At 45.2% G+C, this 25,848-nt stretch overlaps 1 protein-coding gene across 1 annotated transcript in view; it reads right to left on the bottom strand.

The window, feature by feature from the left end:
* The window catches only part of ZDHHC5 (zinc finger DHHC-type palmitoyltransferase 5), a 55,995-nt gene that overhangs the window by 19,087 nt on the left and 11,060 nt on the right, over positions 1-25,848 (bottom strand). Inside the window, exons 2-4 of the mRNA XM_069752684.1 lie at positions 13,284-13,749; positions 9,213-9,334; positions 3,880-4,037 (exon numbers count right to left, since the gene is read on the bottom strand). Of these exons, the coding sequence (XP_069608785.1) occupies positions 3,880-4,037; positions 9,213-9,334; positions 13,284-13,387 (384 nt within the window). The 5' untranslated portion in view covers positions 13,388-13,749. The remainder of the gene's footprint in view (positions 1-3,879; positions 4,038-9,212; positions 9,335-13,283; positions 13,750-25,848) is intronic.

The following is a 25,848-nucleotide window of genomic DNA, read 5'->3' as shown; positions in this document are numbered from 1 at the left end:
TTAAGGTACCTTCACACATAACGATATTGTTAATGATATCGTTGCTTTTTGTGACGTAGCAACGATATCGTTAAGGAAATCGTTATGTGTGACAGCGACCAACGATCAGGCCCCTGCTGTGCCATCGTTGGTCGCTGAGGAAAGTTCAGAACTTTATTTTGTCGCTGGATCTCCCGCTGACATCGCTGGATCAGCGTGTGTGACGCCGATCCAGCGATGTCTTCACTGGTAACCAGGGTAAACATCGGGTTACTAAGCGCAGGGCCGCGCTTAGTAACCCGATGTTTACCCTGGTTACCATCGTAAAAGTAAAAAAACAAACACTACATACTTACCTTCCGCTGTCTGTCCTCGGCGCTGTGCTTTCCTGCTCTGACTGTGAGCACAGCGGCCGGAAAGCAGAGCAGTGACGTCACCGCGTCACAGCGCCAGGGACAGACAGCGGAAGGTAAGTATGTAGTGTTTGTTTTTTTTTAACTTTTACGCTTTTAACCAGGGTAAACATCGATGTCTGCAGGGAGTCCAATGATGAAATAAAGTGCTGGACTTTCTGCAGCGACCAACGACATCACAGCAGGATCCTGATCGCTGCTGCGTGTCAAACTAAACGATATCGCTAGCCAGAACGCTGCAACGTCATGGATCGCTAGCGATATCGTTCAGTGTGAAGGTACCTTTAGTGGAAGAGCTGGTGAGGCACTGCCCATCTTCCACCATACTCTCCTACTACATTTTTCCCTTTCTTTGTCCCTTAAAGTGTATTTATGCTGCAAAATTATCGTCAACAAGCGTTCCTAGGATCAATAATCATGTATTGTGAAAAGACTGCCGATCACCCAATAGGGGTGAGAAACACTTGCTCGTTCGGGGAAACTATTTTTAAGCAAGCTTAAAATTCATCTTTCTTGACAGCACATCATCCTATGTATACAGGACTCGTGCTGCCGAGAACAACAGCAGCCTGTGTGTCCTGAGCGATCTATGGATCATACAGTGCACACATGAAGGGAACCTGTGTATACAGGCTATTCAATGATCACCAATTGGCAGTCATCATATGGTGTAGACTCATGGAAACAGACCCTTAGTTAAGTTCTCCCGTGTACGTACTTGTAAATAACCTGCTTACCAAATCATTAAAAGGAGACAACTTATTTTTAAGGAAGAAACAAGTCAAAGTGCCTGTACTTACCCCTTCTTAAAAGTGCCAATCACAGTGCCTGTAAGTAATCTCAGTGACAATCACAGTGGCTATATGTAACCTCAGTGCCAGTCACAGTGCCTATATGTAACCTCAGTGCCAGTCACAGTGCCTATATGTAACCTCAGTGCCAGTCACAGAGCCTATATGTAACCTCAGTGCCAGTCACAGAGCCTATATGTAACCTCAGTGCCAGTCACAGTGCCTATATGTAACCTCAGTGCCAGTCACAGTGCCTATATGTAACCTCAGTGCCAGTCACAGAGCCTATATGTAACCTCAGTGCCAGCCACAGAGCCTATATGTAACCTCAGTGCCAGTCACAGAGCCTATTTGTAACCTCAGTGCCAGTCACAGAGCCTATATGTAACCTCAGTGCCAGTCACAGAGCCTATATGTAACCTCAGTGCCAGTCACAGAGCCTATATGTAACCTCAGTGCCAGTCACAGAGCCTATATGTAACCTCAGTGCCAGTCACAGAGCCTATATGTAACCTCAGTGCCAGTCACAGAGCCTATTTGTAACCTCAGTGCCAGTCACAGAGCCTATATGTAACCTCAGTGCCAGTCACAGAGCCTATTTGTAACCTCAGTGCCAGTCACAGAGCCTATTTGTAACCTCAGTGCCAGTCACAGAGCCTATATGTAACCTCAGTGCCAGTCACAGAGCCTATATGTAACCTCAGTGCCAGTCACAGAGCCTATATGTAACCTCAGTGCCAGTCACAGAGCCTATATGTAACCTCAGTGCCAGTCACAGAGCCTATATGTAACCTCAGTGCCAGTCACAGAGCCTATATGTAACCTCAGTGCCAGTCACAGTGCCTATATGTAACCTCAGTGCCAGTCACAGAGCCTATATGTAACCTCAGTGCCAGTCACAGAGCCTATATGTAACCTCAGTGCCAGTCACAGAGCCTATATGTAACCTCAGGGCCAGTCACAGAGCCTATATGTAACCTCAGTGCCAGTCACAGAGCCTATATGTAACCTCAGTGCCAGTCACAGAACCTATATGTAACCTCAGTGCCAGTCTCAGTACCTATATGTAACCTCAGTGCCAGTCACAGTGCCTATATGTAACCTCAGTGCCAGTCAGTGCCTACATGTAACCTCAGTACTAATCAGTGCCTGTAAGTAACCTCAGTACCTATCTGTAACCTCAGTGCCAATCACAGTGCCTATATGTAACCTCAGTGCCAATCACAGTGCCTATATGTAACCTCAGTGCCAATCACAGTACCAGTAAGATTCCTCCTCACTAGTGCTGGTCACAGTGACAATCTGCCAGTAACAATCACATTACCTCCTTTTATCCTTTTAGTTTTCAGTCCTTTCTTACCAGAAAATTATTGAGCAGCAACCACTTACAGCAGAGTTCCCCAACTCCAGTCTTCCCAGGCTCTCCTATGGATCATGTTTTCAAGATTTCCCCAGGATTGCAGAATATTCCACTTCTTTGCCTTAAACTCCTGGGTTGCCTCTGCAGTATGTTTGGGTTATGGTACATTTGTACTGTGAAGCACCGTCCAATCAACACACATCTGGTTCAATCGGAGCAGAAAGTATCGCCCTGTACACTTCATAATTCCTCCGGCTGCTTCTGCCTTCAGTCACATCATCAATAAGCACAAGTGATCCAGTGCCATAGGAAGCCATGCATGCCCATGCCATCACACTGCCTCAACCATGATTTACATATGATGTGGTGTTCTTTGGATCATGAGCGGTTCCACGCCTTTTCCATACTTTTCTCTTCCCATCATTGTGGTATGGGTTGATCTTAGCTTCCTCTGTCCAAAGAATGTTCTTCCAGAACTGGGCTGGCTTCTTTAGAGGTTTTTTGGCAAAGTCTAATCAGGCATTGCAATTGTAATGCTGATTAATGGTTTGAGGCTTGTCGTGAACCCTCTGTATTTGAACTCATGAATTCTTCTTATTATGGTAGACTCAGATACTGAAACACATGCTCCCTAGAGTATTCTTCAAGTGGGTGGATGTCGTGAAGGGAATTTTCTTCACCATGGAAAGGATTCTGCAATAATCCACCACTGTTGTCACCCTTGGAAGTCCAGGACTTTGAGTTCCAACTAACAACTGCTCTTTTTTTTTTGCAGAACGTACCAAACTGTTGATTTGGCTACTCCTAACATTTCTGATATCTCTCTGATGGATTTGTTCTTTTTATTCGAGCCTAATGATGGTTGGTTTCTCTTCCACCGAGAGATCCTTTGACCGCATGTTGTGGGTGCATAGTAACAGCTTCCAAATAAAAATACTACACCTGGAATCAGCTCCAGACCTTTTACCCGCTTGACTGATGATGGATTAACGATGGAAGTCTATTAAAGAGCTGTTGAGATATCTGCCCAATTACTTTTGGTCCCTATAAAAAGAGCCAGCTACATATTAAAAAGCTGTAATACTTAAACCCTAACTCCAATTAGGATGTGAATGCACTCAAATGAAAACAGCTAAAATGCCCAAACTTGTGTCCCTGTCCAAATATTTCTGTCTGCCCACAGCTGCCACTAGAGGGAGTTACCGGAAGACACATTTATACAAATATTCATTGGAAGTTGAAACAGCTCATAGCCCAGTGAAGCTGAGAAAACTACACATTATGGACATTAAAGTATTTTACAGGGTAACTCCAGAGTTGTTCAGACACAACTCACCTCAACACAGTTGTCACACACACTGCAGTGGGAACATCGCGGTGGCCTGTAAAATCGGCACGTCGAGCACCACTTCATGCGAACCTGTACTCCTCTTACTTCCACTGTCTTATACAAGGGAGCTCGGAAATCATCGTCCTTATCTTCATCCTCTTCCGCTAGAGAAAAGTGAGCAAATTAATCCAAGGTTTAAACAATAGCATCCAAGCTGCCTTCAGCCACCACTAGAGGGAGCTCGCTGCATACAGTCTTATTATTAAGCTCAACGTATGAACAGCATGCACTGAGCCCTTACATCACCCCCTAGTGGTAGCTGTAGCCTGGCACAATTTTGTCATTTAACCCCTTCACGACCTGTGACAGCGTATGCGTCATGAAAGTCGGTGCCAATCCGACCCGTGACGCATATGCTGTGTCACAGAATGATCGTGTTCCTGCGGGTCGGGTGACCGGGGTGAATGAAAGGTTACCCGACCCGCAGGTGCAGGGGGACTTGTACTTGACCCCATGGGGGGGTGGCTTTGCTCCCCCATGGCTACGATCGCTCTGACTGGCTGCTGAAAGTGAAACAATCAGAGCAACTGTAATATTTCACCAATGAAACTTGGTGAAATATTACAATCCAGCCATGACCGACGCTGCAATATCATCGGCCACGGCTGGAGGATGCGATCTGCCCCTGCCACCGAATTATGGCAGCGATCTGCCGCCGCCGTCAGTCTTTCCTCCCCTTCGTCCTGTCCTCCGCTGCCCTCTGTCCTGCCCTCCGCTCCCCCCGCGGTCCGATCCCAATACCCCCACCCCCGTGCCTCCTGAGTCCCGGTGTCCGTCCATCTTCCCCCATGGGCACCGCCATCTTCGAAAATGGCGGGCACATGCGCAGTGCGCCCGCCGAATCTGCCGGCCAATTCATTCATTCAATCATTCCAGGTACATTTTGATCACCGTGATAGGGTCTATCACAGAGATCAAAATAAATAAAAAAAATAGTAAATACTATTATCACCCCCATAGGTAGGGAAAATAATAAAATAAAGAAAATATACGGTATCTATTTTCATTTTTCCACTAGAGTTAGGGTTGGAATTAGGGTTAGGGTTGGAATTAATACTGGAGTTAGAATTGAGGGGTTTCCACTGTTTAGGCACATCAAGGGTCTCCAAACGCGACATGGCGCCACCATTGATTCCAGCCAATCTTGCGTTCAAAAAGACAAATGGTGCTCCCTCACTTCTAAGCCCGACGTGCGCCCAAACAGTGGTTTACCCCAACATATGGAGCATCAGCGTACTCAGGAAAAATTGCACAACAACTTTGGGGGTCTAATTTCTCCTGTTACCCTTGGGAAAATAAAAAATTGGGGGCTAAAAAAAATTTTTTGTGGAAAAAAAATGTTTTTTTTTTTTATTTTCACGGCTCTGCGTTATAAACTTCAGTGAAGCACTTGGGGGTTTAAAGTGCTCACCACACATCTAGATAAGTTCCTTGGGGGGTCTAGTTTCCAAAATGGGGTCACTTGTGGGGGGTTTCTACTGTTTAGGCACATCAGGGGCTCTGCAAACATAACATGACACCTGCAGACCATTCCATCAAAGTCTGCATTCCAAAACGTCACTACTTCCCTTCCGAGCCTCGACGTGTGCCCAAAACAGTGGTTCCCCCTCACATATGAGGTATCTGCGTACTCAGGACAAACTGGACAACAACTGTTGGGGTCCAATTTCTCCTGTTACCCTTGTGAAAATAAAACATTGCAGGCTAAAAAAAATAATTTTTTGAGGAAAGAAAAATGATTTTTTATTTTCACGGCTCTGCTTTTTAAACTTCTGTGAAGCACTTGGGGGTTCAAAGTGCTCACCACACATTAGATAAGTTCCTTGGGGGGGGGTCTAGTTTCCAAAATGGGGTCACTTGTGGGGGAGCTCCAATGTTTAGGCACACAGGGGCTCTCCAAACGCGACATGGTGTCCGCTAACGATTGTAGCTCATTTTCAATTCAAAAAGTCAAATGGCGCTCCTTCCCTTCCGAGCCCTGCCGTGCGCCCAAGCAGTGGTTTACCCCCACATATGAGGTATCGGTGTACTCAGGAGAAATTGGCCAACAAATTTTAAGATCCATTTTATCCTGTTGCCCATATGAAAATGAAAAAATTGAGGCTAAAAGAAAATTTTTGTGAAAAAAATGTACTTGTTCATTTTTACGGATCAATTTGTGAAGCACCTGGGGTTTCAAAATGCTCACTATGCATCTAGGGAGCTCCAATGTTTAGACACACAGGGGCTCTCCAAACGTGACATGGTGTCCGCTAACGATTGGAGCTAATTTTCCATTCAAAACGTCAAATGGCGCTCCTTCCCTTCCGAGCCCTGTCGTATGTCCAAACAGTGGTTCCCCCCCACATATGAGGTATCAGCGTACTCAGGACAAATTGGACAACAACTTTTGGGGTCCAGTTTCTCCTTTTACCATTGGGAAAATAAAAAAATTGTTGCTAAAAGATCATCTTTGTGACTAAAAAGTTAAATGTTCATTTTTTCCTTTCTTGTTGCTTCTGCTGCTGTGAAGCATCTGAAAGGGTTAATAAACTTCTTGAATGTGGTTTTGAGCGCATTGAGGGGTGCAGTTTTTAGAATGGTGTCATTTTTGGGTATTTTCTGCCATATAGACCACCTCAAAGAGACTTCAAATGTGAGGTGGTCCCTAAAAAATGGTTTTGTAAATTTTGTTGTAAAAATGACAAAATTACTGGTCAACTTTTAACCCTTATAACTTCCTAACAAAAACAAAATTTAGTTCCCAAAATTGTGCTGATGTATACATGTGGGTAATGTTATTTATTAACTATTTTGTGTCACATAACTCTCTGGTTTAACAGAATAAAAATTCAAAATTTGAAAATTGTGAAATTTTCGCCAAATTTCCGTTTTTTTTCACAAATAAGCGCTAACATTATCGACCTAAATTTACCACTAACGAAGTCCAATATGTCACAAAAAAAACAATTTCAGAACCGCTAGGATCCGTTGAAGCATTCTTGAGTTATTACCTCACAAAGGGACACTGGTCAGAATTGCCAAAAATGGCCAGGTCATTAAGGTCAAAATAGGCTGGGTCATGAAGGGGTTAAGACTATGGACACCTTTTTGGAGGCATGTTTTACTGAAATAAAATGTAGAAAAAATGTATCTGATTGGGTTTTGTGAAAACATGGAAATTGTGTTTTGTATTATGCATGTTTTGCAATGTGAAATCCATCAAAGAAGCAGTCTGAAAACGTCATCTAGAAACTCCCTGTTTGCTTTCCTGAAATGGTGTTTGATTAAAAGAAACAAGTATTTTAGAGAGAAAAAAACTTAAGGGGAACTTGTCACCTTGGAAACCAGTATTTTACCTGCAGATATAGGGTTAAATAACGCTGAAATGGTGTGCAGCTGCTGGGAGAAAATTAACATATATCTTCCCAGGAGCAATCGGCTTTCTGCCATGGTGGGCATGACAGGCAGCAGTGGCGTGCCCGATAGTCTATACTGTGAGTGTCAGCCGTAAGCGCCCCAGTACTTTGATTGACAGCTCGATGTGCATAGAGGAGCTGCAGAATCAGCTGCTAATTGAAGTGCCAGGGCGTGCTTACAGCTGACACTCACTGTACAGTGCACGGTGCTGGGAGCCAGGACAGAAATCGCTCCATGCACCGCCTCTATGACAAAGCTCTGGCGACTCCCGGGAACAAATAGGTTCATATCAGCAGCTGCATTTAAGCTACTAAGGTGGCCAGGCTACCAAGGCTAGGAGGCCAGGCTACCAAGGCTAGGAGGCCAGGCTACCAAGGCTAGGAGGCCAGGCTACCAAGGCTAGGAGGCCAGGCTACCAAGGCTAGGAGGCCAGGCTACCAAGGCTAGGAGGCCAGGCTACCAAGGCTAGGAGGCCAGGCTACCAAGGCTAGGAGGCCAGGCTACCAAGGCTAGGAGGCCAGGCTACCAAGGCTAGGAGGCCAGGCTACCAAGGCTAGGAGGCCAGGCTACCAAGGCTAGGAGGCCAGGCTACCAAGGCTAGGAGGCCAGGCTACCAAGGCTAGGAGGCCAGGCTACCAAGGCTAGGAGGCCAGGCTACCAAGGCTAGGAGGCCAGGCTACCAAGGCTAGGAGGCCAGGCTACCAAGGCTAGGAGGCCAGGCTACCAAGGCTAGGAGGCCAGGCTACCAAGGCACGGCGGCCAGGCTACCAAGGCACGGCGGCCAGGCTACCAAGGCACGGCGGCCAGGCTACCAAGGCACGGCGGCCAGGCTACCAAGGCACGGCGGCCAGGCTACCAAGGCACGGCGGCCAGGCTACCAAGGCACGGCGGCCAGGCTACCAAGGCACGGCGGCCAGGCTACCAAGGCACGGCGGCCAGGCTACCAAGGCACGGCGGCCAGGCTACCAAGGCACGGCGGCCAGGCTACCAAGGCACGGCGGCCAGGCTACCAAGGCACGGCGGCCAGGCTACCAAGGCACGGCGGCCAGGCTACCAAGGCACGGCGGCCAGGCTACCAAGGCACGGCGGCCAGGCTACCAAGGCACGGCGGCCAGGCTACCAAGGCACGGCGGCCAGGCTACCAAGGCACGGCGGCCAGGCTACCAAGGCACGGCGGCCAGGCTACCAGGGCACGGCGGCCAGGCTACCAAGGCACGGCGGCCAGGCTACCAAGGCACGGCGGCCAGGCTACCAAGGCAAGGAGGCCAGGCTACCAAGGCAAGGAGGCCAGGCTACTAAGGCAAGGCGGCCAGGCTACCAAGGCAAGGCAGCCAGGCAGCATTGTGATCCTGTTCACCTGCAGGTTAACCCTATATCTGCAGGTAAATAGGAGGAGTCAGGTTACTTTTAAATCAAGGTTTATGCAGAGGATTTTAACACAAATAAATCCCTTCTTGACATCAGGTCTCCATGTTCTGAGCAGACTCAAGAGGTGAGCAGCACCAAACAAGACAGGTGCTGGCAGTGTTAAACAGCCGGCATCTGCCTGTAACATTAACCTCTGGCTGGCCTTCAAAAAAGAACATCAATTCCTTTATAGACTACAAGAACGTATTACCACAGTTAATGAAAAAAGGTTCAGGTTACCTAAAGGGACTAGAAATAAATCTTAAAAAAAAAAATAATAATAATAACTACAACTATAAAAAAAAAAATGTACAAATATCAAACGCCCCGCCCCAGTTAGAAATTAATAAAAAAGAAAATCATGTTTGGCATCACTGTGACCTTAAAAATCCAGTAGAAAATTAATTAACCTGTACATTTTGTGCCATAAAGACAAATTAAAAGAGCCAGACTTGTGAGCATGTAGTTCTTACCTCGAGGGAATATTCCAGGGTCCATAAAAGTGGCCATGCTGAAATTGGCCAAAACAAATAAGAACATAACAGCATTATACGCAGGAAGAGCAGGGGACACCTCCACGTTGAGCCACGGGCACCTAAGAAGACAAGATAGAGAAGTCAGCAAACCAGGAGGACGAATATTACGGGACAACTCAACACCAACCATGAAGGCTCGTTTCTCATTTTTACATCTTATACCTCATAAGAACAGAACACCAAAAATGATGGTCTGTGAGGAAGGCCTTCAGCCAACGTAGCCTTCTAGAAAAATATACTCTCCTGCCACCAGTCACGATCCAGATTTTTGCAAAAGAGTCAGCTTGGAATAAAACCCATCCTAACAATGCTCCTTGAAGGGGGTTTCAGTTTTCAAGCTTCTCCAGATCACAGGCTTGAGCTAGCTACAAGTAATAAAATTAGCGTTCCTCACCTTCCACCGACGGTCGACAGGCTGCAGTGCGGTGGTGTCAAGACTACACCCCTTTTATATGTGAGCCAATCACTGGGCTCAATGACTCATGTTATCTCTGCATTACCGCTGAGTCCAGTGTTTGGCTGCAGCGGTAAACATGAACTGTAGTCATGAGGTCACCTATGATGCAAGTAAACACCCACGGATTTTATGAGTATTTTAGCTAATGTAAGCCTAAGGGCCAGGGACATTTGACAACAGAGAAGCTCTGAAAATATCAATTTGTGGGTGCAACTCCATCTGTTAACCCCTTGAGATGGCGAGGGCTGTATTGACATGGGTACTTTAAGTTGATTGACCCAGTGACACATTGACTTAGGTTTTACAATGTTGTAATAAAGGGATCCGACACGTATTTTACACCCTGTGAGTCATTTACCATGCCCACGACTTTCTTTGGTGAAGCTAAACAGAGATGCAAGCTAGTAACACGTATCAAGCTCATAAAACTGTGGGAACGAGGTACAGTAGGAGAACCAGAGAAGGTTCAAAGGCAACTGGAGAGAGAAAAAGAATAAGAGAGACACCATGGAAAATATACATAAAGTCAATATACAATCCACTAAGGGATCATTCGTGTGTGGAGAAAAGCTAGTTCATTACCAAGACAGGAAAGGGTTATTTTCAGTTACAGCAGTGAAACTATGATGCGCATAGGATACAGTGCAGGCAGATATGAGCCGAGTCTATCCTACATATTTTGGGGTCTTTTCCATCCCACTGTGTCTTTTGATAAAGGTAGCCATATTCCCCCCGTCTAAAGAGTGGACAGGCTCCTCGTGGTGTGGTGTCAGAATGGTGTTGTGTGCTCTAAGCCAATCACGTCTCCCCCTGCTGGTCATCTAAGCCAATCACGTTTCCCCTTAAGCTACTCCTCCCTCTACTCTATGATCCTTTTTTTATTACATAACTTGTGCATTTTTTGGCATATTTAGTAGTAAGTACTTCTACACATTTAGCTTAATTTTACTTTTTTCACATATCTCAGCATTCCTATTTTTTATACTTAGTGATAACGTTTATTTTAAATATTTAGTACTAGAACCTATATTTTTGTACTAATTTGAGCACAGTTATTAGTATATTACATTTTTTAAAAATATATAGTGCATTGTAAGTTTCGTATTGTTTTAAATATTTACATCGTTTTACATACTTTGTACTATATAAAAAAAAATAATATTACTAAATGTCTCTAGAAACAATCTATAGTAGTGCCTCAATGACCACACTCCCATAGCATATAATCAACAACGTCCATGCTAATATAATAGCCCATGGACAAAAAGTGATAAGGCAACGTAGGATATGGATATATAAAAAGTTATATCTTTATTATACACAAAAACACAAGTTTAAAATACGAGACCAAAAACAATAACAGGGCTAAAATAAACCTCCATAGGGAAGGACTAATAGTGTGACGGACGCACATACACTATTGAATCGCTGGCAGTATATATAGGAATATGCTGATGCTAAAATATTGAAATAACTGCGAGTGATCCAACCACAAGTATAAACCATAAGCGGATACTCAATCTCCTCAATCCACTTGTCGATACAAGACTAGGATATAGTATACACATATACAATGTAATAGGTATATAATAAACCAGGGATATAAATCAAAGCCAAACAAACGGTCATATACCAAGTACAAACGCAGTGTATAATATACAAAACAGAGGGGAAATACAGATACCACAATGTTAGCACCGCAATAATGTCACAATAATAGTGTCACACGCCCCCGGAAGAAGCGAGCAGCGAAACGGCGCCCGTCGGGCAGGCGGGAAGGACACCGGACGCATCTTACTTTAGCGGTAAGCTCTCCTATACTTGTGACTACTTGCCGGCACTAGCGCTCGGACTTTGTCTGAAGCCGGATTTATTTGCCTATACTGATTTTTTGTCTAGGGATTAGGTTTATATATATATATAGCCACTGGGTCATTTATTATTGTGACATTATTGCGGTGCTAACATTGTGGTATCTGTATTTCCCCTCTGTTTTGTATATTATACACTGCGTTTGTACTTGGTATATGACCGTTTGTTTGGCTTTGATTTATATCCCTGGTTTATTATATACCTATTACATTGTATATGTGTATACTATATCCTAGTCTTGTATCGACAAGTGGATTGAGGAGATTGAGTATCCGCTTATGGTTTATACTTGTGGTTGGATCACTCGCAGTTATTTCAATATTTTAGCATCAGCATATTCCTATATATACTGCCAGCGATTCAATAGTGTATGTGCGTCCGTCACACTATTAGTCCTTCCCTATGGAGGTTTATTTTAGCCCTGTTATTGTTTTTGGTCTCGTATTTTAAACTTGTGTTTTTGTGTATAATAAAGATATAACTTTTTATATATCCATATCCTACGTTGCCTTATCACTTTTTGTCCATGGGCTATTATATTAGCATGGACGTTGTTGATTATAAAAAAAAATAAACATATTACCATTTCTTTTTACATATTTAGAGAGAAAAAAACAAAAACCCCTGACAAAGCATTAGTGAAACGCGAGTCAGGTGTGTTTAATTGGAGATTTGTGGGCATTACAATGTGAATTATTACGTGTACTTAACTCACTCTTACTACTCCATCACTCCTTTTGCGTTGTACACAAGGCTCACTTTGCCAACTGTGCGATTTATCCTCTTCATGGGGGATTTTCTCTTCGTTCAACCATCATGTCTATTTTGTAGCATACTTAAGTTTTTAACTTTATATTTAATAAAAGCTAAATTTTATTCACTCATGTGACTACCTTAGTCTTGAACGCTGTGCAAGCTTGTTGTTTTTTTAGATATTTAGTACATTACATGCATAGTACTATTTTTGTGTTTATTAGAATTTTATACTTTTATATATTTAGTACTGTATTAATATTTTTTGCACATTTAATGCCATTTTACTGATTTCCATATTTGTTATTATATTCTATTTATTTAGTACTATTTTACTACGAGACTTTTCTTGATATATTACTATTTTGCACATATTTATTACCATACGCCAATCTCTTCACATTAGGAACTATTCTTTTTTTTTCTTGACAGTGTTTGCATCTATCAGACGGATAAATCGTGCTTGGCCCTTTTTTTTCCTGTCATCACGTGATTAAATGATTAAAAGGGAGGTCACAGCGTTGCTTTTTTTTATTTTGAAGTAGTCATGCGCTGATGGATATATCATGAGGTTCAGACTGGTGTAATCTCTTTGGATGGTTTGTATATACCAAGTAATCCCCAAATCTGGGACAGAATTAAAGGGACAGATGGGGTGCCAGACAGACAAATAAACGGGAGATAAATGAAGAGACACAGAAAGAAGCAGGTAGGAAACAAAGGGTCAATAAATAGATGGCAGAAAATAAATCTAATAGTAAATGTGTCCCGTGCACGGACTGTCGGATGGAGCCAGGTGATAGGGGGCACACCAACAGTGTCTGGACACGGGTACTGCACTCAGGTCTTAGCCTAAACGATAAGATTACTGAAGGCAATCATGCATTCTGCATACACAGTTTTTTTTATTGCCTTGCAGGACTTACGTGAAAGCGAAGAAAAGCGTTGTGGATCCCACTAGAAACACGGTTGCTGCTGACACAGGGATGTACTTGCTGGGTTTGAATGACTTGACAGTTCCTGCAGGCATCGTGAAGATGGGAGGATGGGACTAGGGGGTACAGCATATCCCCACACAGCACTAGTAGGCAATGTGAGAAATATATACAAAAAGCTATGGAAAGGGGGCAGTATACAAAGGCTACTAAATATGTCCCCACATGATCAAACAAATCAGCGACTAATAATTCGGGGGTCGCTAATGGTGAAAGCCTCCCCTCCTCTAAATCTCCAGAGTGAGGGGAGCATACAATGTCTTGCAGCCCTTTGCCCCCTCCCCTTATTAGTCCGTCTCCCTCTTTGCAGTAATCCCTTGGTAATCCATGTGGCTGATGACACTGGGGGCGGGGGTTCGGTCCGTGTTGGAGCTGCACTCCTGGATTAATTCACAACCTGCCAAGAGAGAACAGAGATATAGTAAACCAGACTACACACAGACATAAACTGTGACAAACAGCACACAAACCAGCCGGAGGGAAGAGGAAACAGTGATATAGTAAGCCATGCTACACACAGGCAGAAACAGCACGCAAACCAGCTGGAGAGAAGAGGGAACAGTGATATAGTAAGCCATGCTACACACAGGCAGAAATAGCACGGAACACACAAACCAGCCAGAGAGAAGAGAGAACAGTGATATAGTAAGCCATGCTACATACAGGCAGAAATAGCACGGAACACACAAACCAGCCGGAGAGAAGAGAGAACAGTGATATAGTAAGCCATGCTACATACAGGCAGAAATAGCACGGAACACACAAACCAGCCAGAGAGAAGAGGTAACAGTGATATAGTAAGCCATGCTACATACAGGCAGAAATAGCACGGAACACACAAACCAGCCAGAGAGAAGAGGTAACAGTGATATAGTAAGCCATGCTACATACAGGCAGAAACAGCACGGAACACACAAACCAGCCGGAGAGAAGAGAGAACAGTGATATAGTAAGCCATGCTACATACAGGCAGAAATAGCACGGAACACACAAACCAGCCGGAGAGAAGAGGGAACAGTGATATAGTAAGCCATGCTACATACAGGCAGAAACAGCACGGAACACACAAACCAGCCGGAGAGAAGAGGTAACAGTAATATAGTAAGCCATGCTACATACAGGCAGAAACAGCACGGAACACACAAACCAGCCGGAGAGAAGAGAGAACAGTGATATAGTAAACCATGCTACACACAGGCAGAAACAGCACGGAACACACAAACCAGCCGGAGAGAAGAGAGAACAGTGATATAGTAAGCCATGCTACACACAGGCAGAAACAGCACGGAACACACAAACCAGCCGGAGAGAAGAGAGAACAGTGATATAGTAAACCATGCTACACACAGGCAGAAACAGCACGGAACACACAAACCAGCCGGAGAGAAGAGAGAACAGTGATATAGTAAGCCATGCTACATACAGGCAGAAATAGCACGGAACACACAAACCAGCCGGAGAGAAGAGAGAACAGTGATATAGTAAGCCATGCTACATACAGGCAGAAATAGCACGGAACACACAAACCAGCCGGAGAGAAGAGGGAACAGTGATATAGTAAGCCATGCTACATACAGGCAGAAACAGCACGGAACAAACAAACCAGCCGGAGAGAAGAGGTAACAGTAATATAGTAAGCCATGCTACATACAGGCAGAAACAGCACGGAACACACAAACCAGCCGGAGAGAAGAGAGAACAGTGATATAGTAAACCATGCTACACACAGGCAGAAACAGCACGGAACACACAAACCAGCCGGAGAGAAGAGAGAACAGTGATATAGTAAGCCATGCTACACACAGGCAGAAACAGCACGGAACACACAAACCAGCCGGAGAGAAGAGAGAACAGTGATATAGTAAACCATGCTACACACAGGCAGAAACAGCACGGAACACACAAACCAGCCGGAGAGAAGAGAGAACAGTGATATAGTAAGCCATGCTACACACAGGCAGAAACAGCACGGAACACACAAACCAGCCGGAGAGAAGAGAGAACAGTGATATAGTAAACCATGCTACACACAGGCAGAAACAGCACGGAACACACAAACCAGCCGGAGAGAAGAGAGAACAGTGATATAGTAAACCATGCTACACACAGGCAGAAACAGCACGGAACACACAAACCAGCCGGAGAGAAGAGAGAACAGTGATATAGTAAACCATGCTACACACAGGCAGAAACAGCACGGAACACACAAACCAGCCGGAGAGAAGAGAGAACAGTGATATAGTAAACCATGCTACACACAGGCAGAAACCGCACACAACACACAAACCAGCCGGAGAGAAGAGAGAACAGTGATATAGTAAGCCATGCTACATACAGGCAGAAATAGCACGGAACACACAAACCAGCCGGAGAGAAGAGAGAACAGTGATATAGTAAGCCATGCTACACACAGGCAGAAACAGCACGGAACACACAAACCAGCCGGAGAGAAGAGAGAACAGTGATATAGTAAGCCATGCTACATACAGGCAGAAACAGCACACAACACACAAACCAGCCGGAGAGAAGAGAGAACAGTGATATAGTAAGCCATGCTACATACAGGCAGAAATAGCACGGAACACACAAACCAGCCGGAGAGAAGAGAGAACAGTGATATAGTAAGCCATGCTACACACAGGCAGAAACAGCACGGAACACACAAACCAGCCGGAGAGAAGAGAGAACAGTGATATAGTAAGCCATGCTACACACAGGCAGAAACCGCACACAACACACAAACCAGCCGGAGAGAAGAGAGAACAGTGATATAGTAAACCATGCTACACACAGGCAGAAACAGCACGGAACACACAAACCAGCCGGAGAGAAGAGAGAACAGTGATATAGTAAGCCTTGCTACATACAGGCAGAAACAGCACGGAACACACAAACCAGCCGGAGAGAAGAGAGAACAGTGATATAGTAAGCCATGCTACACACAGGCAGAAACAGCACGGAACACACAAACCAGCCGGAGAGAAGAGAGAACAGTGATATAGTAAACCATGCTACACACAGGCAGAAACAGCACGGAACACACAAACCAGCCGGAGAGAAGAGAGAACAGTGATATAGTAAACCATGCTACACACAGGCAGAAACAGCACGGAACACACAAACCAGCCGGAGAGAAGAGAGAACAGTGATATAGTAAGCCATGCTACATACAGGCAGAAATAGCACGGAACACACAAACCAGCCGGAGAGAAGAGAGAACAGTGATATAGTAAGCCATGCTACATACAGGCAGAAATAGCACGGAACACACAAACCAGCCGGAGAGAAGAGGGAACAGTGATATAGTAAGCCATGCTACATACAGGCAGAAACAGCACGGAACACACAAACCAGCCGGAGAGAAGAGGTAACAGTAATATAGTAAGCCATGCTACATACAGGCAGAAACAGCACGGAACACACAAACCAGCCGGAGAGAAGAGAGAACAGTGATATAGTAAACCATGCTACACACAGGCAGAAACAGCACGGAACACACAAACCAGCCGGAGAGAAGAGAGAACAGTGATATAGTAAGCCATGCTACACACAGGCAGAAACAGCACGGAACACACAAACCAGCCGGAGAGAAGAGAGAACAGTGATATAGTAAACCATGCTACACACAGGCAGAAACAGCACGGAACACACAAACCAGCCGGAGAGAAGAGAGAACAGTGATATAGTAAACCATGCTACACACAGGCAGAAACAGCACGGAACACACAAACCAGCCGGAGAGAAGAGAGAACAGTGATATAGTAAACCATGCTACACACAGGCAGAAACAGCACGGAACACACAAACCAGCCGGAGAGAAGAGAGAACAGTGATATAGTAAGCCATGCTACATACAGGCAGAAATAGCACGGAACACACAAACCAGCCGGAGAGAAGAGAGAACAGTGATATAGTAAGCCATGCTACACACAGGCAGAAACAGCACGGAACACACAAACCAGCCGGAGAGAAGAGAGAACAGTGATATAGTAAGCCATGCTACACACAGGCAGAAACCGCACACAACACACAAACCAGCCGGAGAGAAGAGAGAACAGTGATATAGTAAACCATGCTACACACAGGCAGAAACAGCACGGAACACACAAACCAGCCGGAGAGAAGAGAGAACAGTGATATAGTAAGCCTTGCTACATACAGGCAGAAACAGCACGGAACACACAAACCAGCCGGAGAGAAGAGAGAACAGTGATATAGTAAGCCATGCTACACACAGGCAGAAACAGCACGGAACACACAAACCAGCCGGAGAGAAGAGAGAACAGTGATATAGTAAACCATGCTACACACAGGCAGAAACCGCACACAACACACAAACCAGCCGGAGAGAAGAGAGAACAGTGATATAGTAAGCCATGCTACATACAGGCAGAAACCGCACACAACACACAAACCAGCCGGAGAGAAGAGAGAACAGTGATATAGTAAGCCATGCTACACACAGGCAGAAACAGCACGGAACACACAAACCAGCCGGAGAGAAGAGAGAACAGTGATATAGTAAGCCATGCTACATACAGGCAGAAACAGCACGGAACACACAAACCAGCCGGAGAGAAGAGAGAACAGTGATATAGTAAGCCATGCTACACACAGGCAGAAACCGCACACAACACACAAACCAGCCGGAGAGAAGAGAGAACAGTGATATAGTAAGCCATGCTACACACAGGCAGAAACAGCACGGAACACACAAACCAGCCGGAGAGAAGAGAGAACAGTGATATACAGGTCCTTCTCAAAAAATTAGCATATAGTGTTAAATTTCATTATTTACCATAATGTAATGATTACAATTAAACTTTCATATATTATAGATTCATTATCCACCAACTGAAATTTGTCAGGTCTTTTATTGTTTTAATACTGATGATTTTGGCATACAACTCCTGATAACCCAAAAAACCTGTCTCAATAAATTAGCATATCAAGAAAAGGTTCTCTAAACGACCTATTACCCTAATCTTCTGAATCAACTAATTAACTCTAAACACATGCAAAAGATACCTGAGGCTTTTATAAACTCCCTGCCTGGTTCATTACTCAAAACCCCCATCATGGGTAAAGGTACTGTCACACTAGACGATATCGCTAGCGATCCGTGACGTTGCAGCGTCCTCGCTAGCGATATCGTCCAGTGTGACAGGCAGCAGCGATCAGGCCCCTGCTGGGAGATCGCTGGTCGGGGAAGAAAGTCCAGAACTTTATTTCGTCGCTGGACTCCCCGTAGACATCGCTGAATCGGCGTGTGTGACACCGATTCAGCGATGTCTTTGCTGGTAACCAGGGTAAACATCGGGTAACTAAGCGCAGGGCCGCGCTTACTAACCCGATGTTTACCCTGGTTACCATCCTAAAAGTAAAAAAACAAACACTACATACTTACCTACCGCTGTCTGTCCTCCAGCGCTGTGCTCTGCACTCCTCCTGCTCTGGCTGTGAGCGTCGGTCAGCCGGAAAGCAGAGCGGTGACGTCACCGCTCTGCTTTCTGGCTGCCCGGCGCTCACAGCCAGACCAGAGAAGCAGAGCGCCGAGGACAGACAGCGGTAGGTAAGTATGTAGTGTTTGTTTTTTTTTACTTTTTAGGATGGTAACCAGGGTAAACATCGGGTTACTAAGCGCGGCCCTGCGCTTAGTTACCCGATGTTTACCCTGGTTACCGGGGACCTCGGGATCGTTGGTCGCTGGAGAGCGGTCTGTGTGACAGCTCTCCAGCGACCAAACAGCGACGCTGCAGCGATCCGGATCGTTGTCGGTATCGCTGCAGCGTCGCTATGTGTGACGGTACCTTAAGACTAGCGACCTGACAGATGTCAAGAAGGCCATCATTGACACCCTCAAGCAAGAGGGTAAGACCCAGAAAGAAATTTCTCAACAAATAGGCTGTTCCCAGAGTGCTGTATCAAGGCACCTCAATGGTAAGTCTGTTGGAAGGAAACAATGTGGCCGAAAACGCTGTACAACGAGAAGAGGAGACCGGACCCTGAGGAAGATTGTGGAGAAGGACCGATTCCAGACCTTGGGGAACTTGAGGAAGCAGTGGACTGAGTCTGGTGTGGAAACATCCAGAGCCACTGTGCACAGGCGTGTGCAGGAAATGGGCTACAGGTGCCGCATTCCCCAGGTAAAGCCACTTTTGAGCTACAGAGAAGCAGCACTGGACTGTTGCTAAGTGGTCCCAAGAACTTTTTTCTGATGAAATTAAATTTTGCATGTCATTCGGAAATCAAGGTGCCAGAGTCTGGAGGAAGACTGGGGAGAAGGAAATGCCAAAATGCCTGAAGTCCAGTGTCAAGTACCCACAGTCAGTGATGGTGTGGGGTGCCATGTCAGCTGCTGGTGTTGGTCCACTGTGTTTCATCAAGGGCAGGGTCAATGCAGCTAGCTATCAGGAGATTTTGGAGCACTTCATGCTTCCATCGGCTGAAATGCTTTATGGAGATGAAAATTTCATTTTTCAGCACGACCTGGCACCTGCTCACAGTGCCAAAACCACTGGTAAATGGTTTACTGACCATGGTATTACTGTGCTCAATTGGCCTGCCAACTCTCCTGACCTGAACCCCATAGAGAATCTGTGGGATATTGTGAAGAGAAAGTTGAGAGACGCAAGACCCAACACACTGGATGAGCTTAAGGCCGCTATTGAAGCATCCTGGGCCTCCATAACATCTCAGCAGTGTCACAGGCTGATTGCCTCCATGCCACGCCGCATTGAAGCAGTCATTTCTGCCAAAGGATTCCCGACCAAGTATTGAGTGCATAACTGAACATTATTATTTGTTGGTTTTTTTGTTTGTTATTAAAAAACACTTTTATTTGATTGGATGGGTGAAATATGCTAATTTATTGAGACAGGTTTTTTGGGTTATCAGGAGTTGTATGCCAAAATCATCAGTATTAAAACAATAAAAGACCTGACAAATTTCAGTTGGTGGATAATGAATCTATAATATATGAAAGTTTAATTGTAATCATTACATTATGGTAAATAATGAAATTTAACACTATATGCTAATTTTTTGAGAAGGACCTGTAGTAAGCCATGCTACACACAGGCAGAAACAGCACGTAACACACAAACCAACTGGAGAGAAGAGAGAACAGTGATATAGTAAGCCATGCTACATACAGGCAGAAACAGCACGCAAACCAGCTGGAGAGAAGAGGTAACAGTGATATAGTAAGCCATGCTACACACAGGCAGAAATAGCACGGAACACACAAACCAGCCAGAGAGAAGAGAGAACAGTGATATAGTAAGCCATGCTACACACAGGCAGAAACCGCACACAACACACAAACCAGCCAGAGAGAAGAGGGAACAGTGATATAGTAAGCCATGCTACACACAGGCAGAAACAGCACACAACACACAAACCAGCCGGAGAGAAGAGAGAACAGTGATATAGTAAGCCATGCTACATACAGGCAGAAATAGCACGGAACACACAAGCCAGCCGGAGAGAAGAGAGAACAGTGATATAGTAAGCCATGCTACATACAGGCAGAAACCGCACACAACACACAAACCAGCCGGAGAGAAGAGAGAACAGTGATATAGTAAGCCATGCTACATACAGGCAGAAATAGCACGGAACACACAAGCCAGCCGGAGAGAAGAGAGAACAGTGATATAGTAAGCCATGCTACATACAGGCAGAAACCGCACACAACACACAAACCAGCCGGCGAGAAGAGAGAACAGTGATATAGTAAGCCATGCTACATACAGGCAGAAACAGCACACAACACACAAACCAGCCGGAGAGAAGAGAGAACAGTGATATAGTAAGCCATGCTACACACAGGCAGAAACAACACACAAACCAGCCGGAGAGAAGAGAGAACAGTGATATAGTAAGCCATGCTACACACAGGCAGAAATAGCACGGAACACACAAGCCAGCCGGAGAGAAGAGAGAACAGTGATATAGTAAGCCATGCTACATACAGGCAGAAATAGCACGGAACACACAAACCAGCCAGAGAGAAGAGAGAACAGTGATATAGTAAGCCATGCTACATACAGGCAGAAATAGCACGGAACACACAAGCCAGCCGGAGAGAAGAGAGAACAGTGATATAGTAAGCCATGCTACACACAGGCAGAAACCGCACACAACACACAAACCAGCCGGAGAGAAGAGAGAACAGTGATATAGTAAGCCATGCTACATACAGGCAGAAACCGCACACAACACACAAACCAGCCGGAGAGAAGAGAGAACAGTGATATAGTAAGCCATGCTACACACAGGCAGAAACCGCACACAACACACAAACCAGCCGGAGAGAAGAGAGAACAGTGATATAGTAAGCCATGCTACACACAGGCAGAAACAGCACACAACACACAAACCAGCTGGAGAGAAGAGAGAACAGTGATATAGTAAGCCATGCTACATACAGGCAGAAATAGCACGAAACACACAAACCAGCCAGAGAGAAGAGAGAACAGTGATATAGTAAGCCATGCTACATACAGGCAGAAATAGCACGGAACACACAAACCAGCCGGAGAGAAGAGAGAACAGTGATATAGTAAGCCATGCTACATACAGGCAGAAATAGCACGGAACACACAAACCAGCCGGAGAGAAGAGAGAACAGTGATATAGTAAGCCATGCTACATACAGGCAGAAACCGCACACAACACACAAACCAGCCGGAGAGAAGAGGGAACAGTGATATAGTAAGCCATGCTACATACAGGCAGAAACAGCACGCAAACCAGCTGGAGAGAAGAGGTAACAGTGATATAGTAAGCCATGCTACATACAGGCAGAAATAACACGGAACACACAAACCAGCCGGAGAGAAGAGAGAACAGTGATATAGTAAGCCATGCTACATACAGGCAGAAACCGCACACAACACACAAACCAGCCGGAGAGAAGAGGGAACAGTGATATAGTAAGCCATGCTACATACAGGCAGAAATAGCACGGAACACACAAACCAGCCGGAGAGAAGAGAGAACAGTGATATAGTAAGCCATGCTACATACAGGCAGAAACCGCACACAACACACAAACCAGCCGGAGAGAAGAGGGAACAGTGATATAGTAAGCCATGCTACATACAGGCAGAAACAGCACGCAAACCAGCTGGAGAGAAGAGGTAACAGTGATATAGTAAGCCATGCTACATACAGGCAGAAATAACACGGAACACACAAACCAGCCGGAGAGAAGAGAGAACAGTGATATAGTAAGCCATGCTACATACAGGCAGAAATAGCACGGAACACACAAACCAGCTGGAGAGAAGAGAGAACAGTGATATAGTAAGCCATGCTACATACAGGCAGAAACCGCACACAACACACAAACCAGCCGGAGAGAAGAGAGAACAGTGATATAGTAAGCCATGCTACATACAGGCAGAAACAGCACGCAAACCAGCTGGAGAGAAGAGGTAACAGTGATATAGTAAGCCATGCTACATACAGGCAGAAATAACACGGAACACACAAACCAGCCGGAGAGAAGAGGTAACAGTGATATAGTAAGCCATGCTACATACAGGCAGAAATAGCACGGAACACACAAACCAGCCGGAGAGAAGAGAGAACAGTGATATAGTAAGCCATGCTACACACAGGCAGAAACCGCACACAACACACAAACCAGCCGGAGAGAAGAGGGAACAGTGATATAGTAAGCCATGCTACACACAGGCAGAAACCGCACACAACACACAAACCAGCCAGAGACAGAAAGCTACAAGTGTGGAAATTGCACTGTATCATCCGATTTATGACTTTTAGCCTGAAGTAGGTGTTTTTTTCATTAGTACTCGCAGTGCAAGATTGAGTAAAACAAGTAAAGCAAGTACCTTCATGGTCTGATGGAAAAAAGCCAAAAACTCCAACTCAGAGCTTTTCACAGCTATGTCCAGGCTTGTTTGACAGCTAGCTGGATCTTCCTGCTGGCACTTAGCCCAGCACTTATTATACTACCTATAGCAGTGCCAATGTAAATGTGTAATCTACTGTATATACTCTATGCAAGTATCCTTCCCCATGTAAGGCTACGTTCACATTTGCGTTGTGCGGTGCAGCGTCGGCGACGCAACGCACAACGTAAATGTAAACGCATGCACAACGCAACGTTTTGTGACGCATGCGTTCACTTTTGCATGATTTTTGGCGCAGAAAAAACTGCATCATGCAGCATCCTCTGCGCCCTGACAGTTGCGCCAGTGACGCATGCGTCACAAAACGCAAGAGCAACGCATGTCCATGCGCCCCCCATGTTAAATATAGGGGTGCATGAAACATGCGTCGCCGCGGCTGCCACCGGCGCAACGCTAATGTGAACGTAGCCTTAGTCATTCACATACAGCAAAGGGAAAGTGCAAGAAGAGGCCTGGCACTGTGCATGCTGTGTGTGCAGACAGGTGTCCTGCAATTGCTCTATAAAGGGGCTAAACCCCCTTAAAATTCATTTTACATGGTTCCAATCCCCCCTCCTTCACTGGAGAATATGTGGATGTTTTTGTGCCAGTAGCTTCTACATTCTTCTTAGGTTTTAGCCTAGGACCCTCCAGCTACAGATCCCACAGAGAAACCTATATAACTTATAATTTAAGTCCAAAGCAATGTTAGAGAAGGCATATGAAAGATAATGAGCCGCATAAATGGTTCTGGGCGGTTCTACAGCTCCAGATGGAAAAATCGTTACTAGATCGCAGAACAGGTTAACGGCTAAATCCTCCACCAAGCACCTATACCCTCCTAGGTGCTGCGCCCCACCTTCCCCACTTTCATAGCAGCTGCAATAGAGACGGGAAACACAAGTCCATGGATTAAATGCGAGCTGCAGTTCCTGAAGTGCTGAAACGCTAATCATCCATCCATGCATGTGGTTTCTCCAAAGTCCACCCAAAATGACATTTTACTGATAACTGCATTCTCAAAATGGATCACTCCTCCATGACAAGCGTTTTTAGTACTCAGGCTGTTATAACCTGCAGCAAATGACTGTTGTAACTGAGACGGCAGTAATCAGTAAAGGTGGCACTACGTGCAGAATTTGGAGAAACCACTCGTTATATTCGTTCTGCTCAGCTATTTCAATTGTTCTTGTTTCATTGGCTTATTGCAAAAGCAGAAAGTGTGTAAATGTTACTAATAAACCTAATTTGCAGTTGGAGTTCAGTAATATTTATTGCAATTTTACATAGAGGATGTGTCCATATTCTCCACAAGATGCTGGAATTTTGGCTCATTCTTCTGACATAACTGGTGTAGCTGAGCCAGATTTTCAGCCTCCGCGCTCACACTCGCTGGCAGTTCTGCCCATACGGGATTGAGGTCTGGGCTTTGTGATGACCACTCGATTACCTTCACTTTGTTATATGTAAATTATCTCTTCAGAAAGAAAGATGACTAGAGTTCTAGTGCCACCTATTGGAAGCAACAATCCTAAAAGTCAGCATTGACCCTTTATCGACCCTTGCCATGTGACTTAGGATAAAAGCCAAACCAGAATCTCAATTTGCTGACACGTGTTTCAGGGTGTTACCCCTCCTCAGTGCAAAGCATGAGATCAGATTTGTCTGTATGAGAGACCTCAGACTGGTGTGTTATGTCAGCCACTTTGCCACAACTTTGAAAGTCTACCTGGTCTAAACTTTCTTTTGTAAGACCTATTTGCACCCAAGCTTTAACTCCTTGACTGATGTCTTGAGATATTGCTTACATATCTATATATCTCTATCTATCTATCTACTATATAATTGTCTAAGGGTCACTTCTGTCTGTCTGTCTCAGATATTCTGTCTGTCATGGAAATCCAAGTCATTGACTGGTCGTGGCAAAACGCCCACGACCATTGCGCGACGAGCACAGTCCGGCAGCAAAATGGCCACTCTTTCCTCCCCGCAGTCAGTGCCCGCTCCATACTCCGGTCCAGTCAGCCCTCACACAGGGTTAATGGCAGCGTTAACGCAACAATTAACCCTGTGTGATCAACTTTTTACTATTGATGCTGCATATGCAGCTTCAATAGTAAAAAGATCTAATGTTACAAATAAGAATAATTAAAAAAAACGTTATTCTCACCCTCCGACGTCGCGCGCTGTACTCGGCAGTGCAAGCGGCAGGTTCCGGTGCCAAGGATGCTATGCGAAAAGGACCTGCCATGACATCACGGCCATGTGACCGCGACGTCATCACAGGTCCTGCGCTCATACCAACCCTGGGACCGGAAGCTGCCGCGTGCACACAGGCGCCAGGACTTCAAGGGGCCTTCGGAGGGTGAGTATATGTTTATTTTTTATTTTAAGTCTTTTTTAACCACGCATATAGTGCCCACATTGCTATATACTACGTGGGCTGTGTTACATACTGCGTGGGCTCTGTTATACACTACGTAGCTGTGCAATACACTACGTGACTGTTATATACTACGTGGGCTGTGCAATATACTACGTGGCTGTGCAATATACTACGTGGGCTGGGCAAT

Source organism: Ranitomeya imitator, chromosome 2 (genome assembly GCF_032444005.1).
Source record: "Ranitomeya imitator isolate aRanImi1 chromosome 2, aRanImi1.pri, whole genome shotgun sequence".
Lineage (NCBI taxonomy): Eukaryota > Metazoa > Chordata > Amphibia > Anura > Dendrobatidae > Ranitomeya > Ranitomeya imitator.
This window is presented reverse-complemented; position numbering and strand designations above follow the sequence as displayed.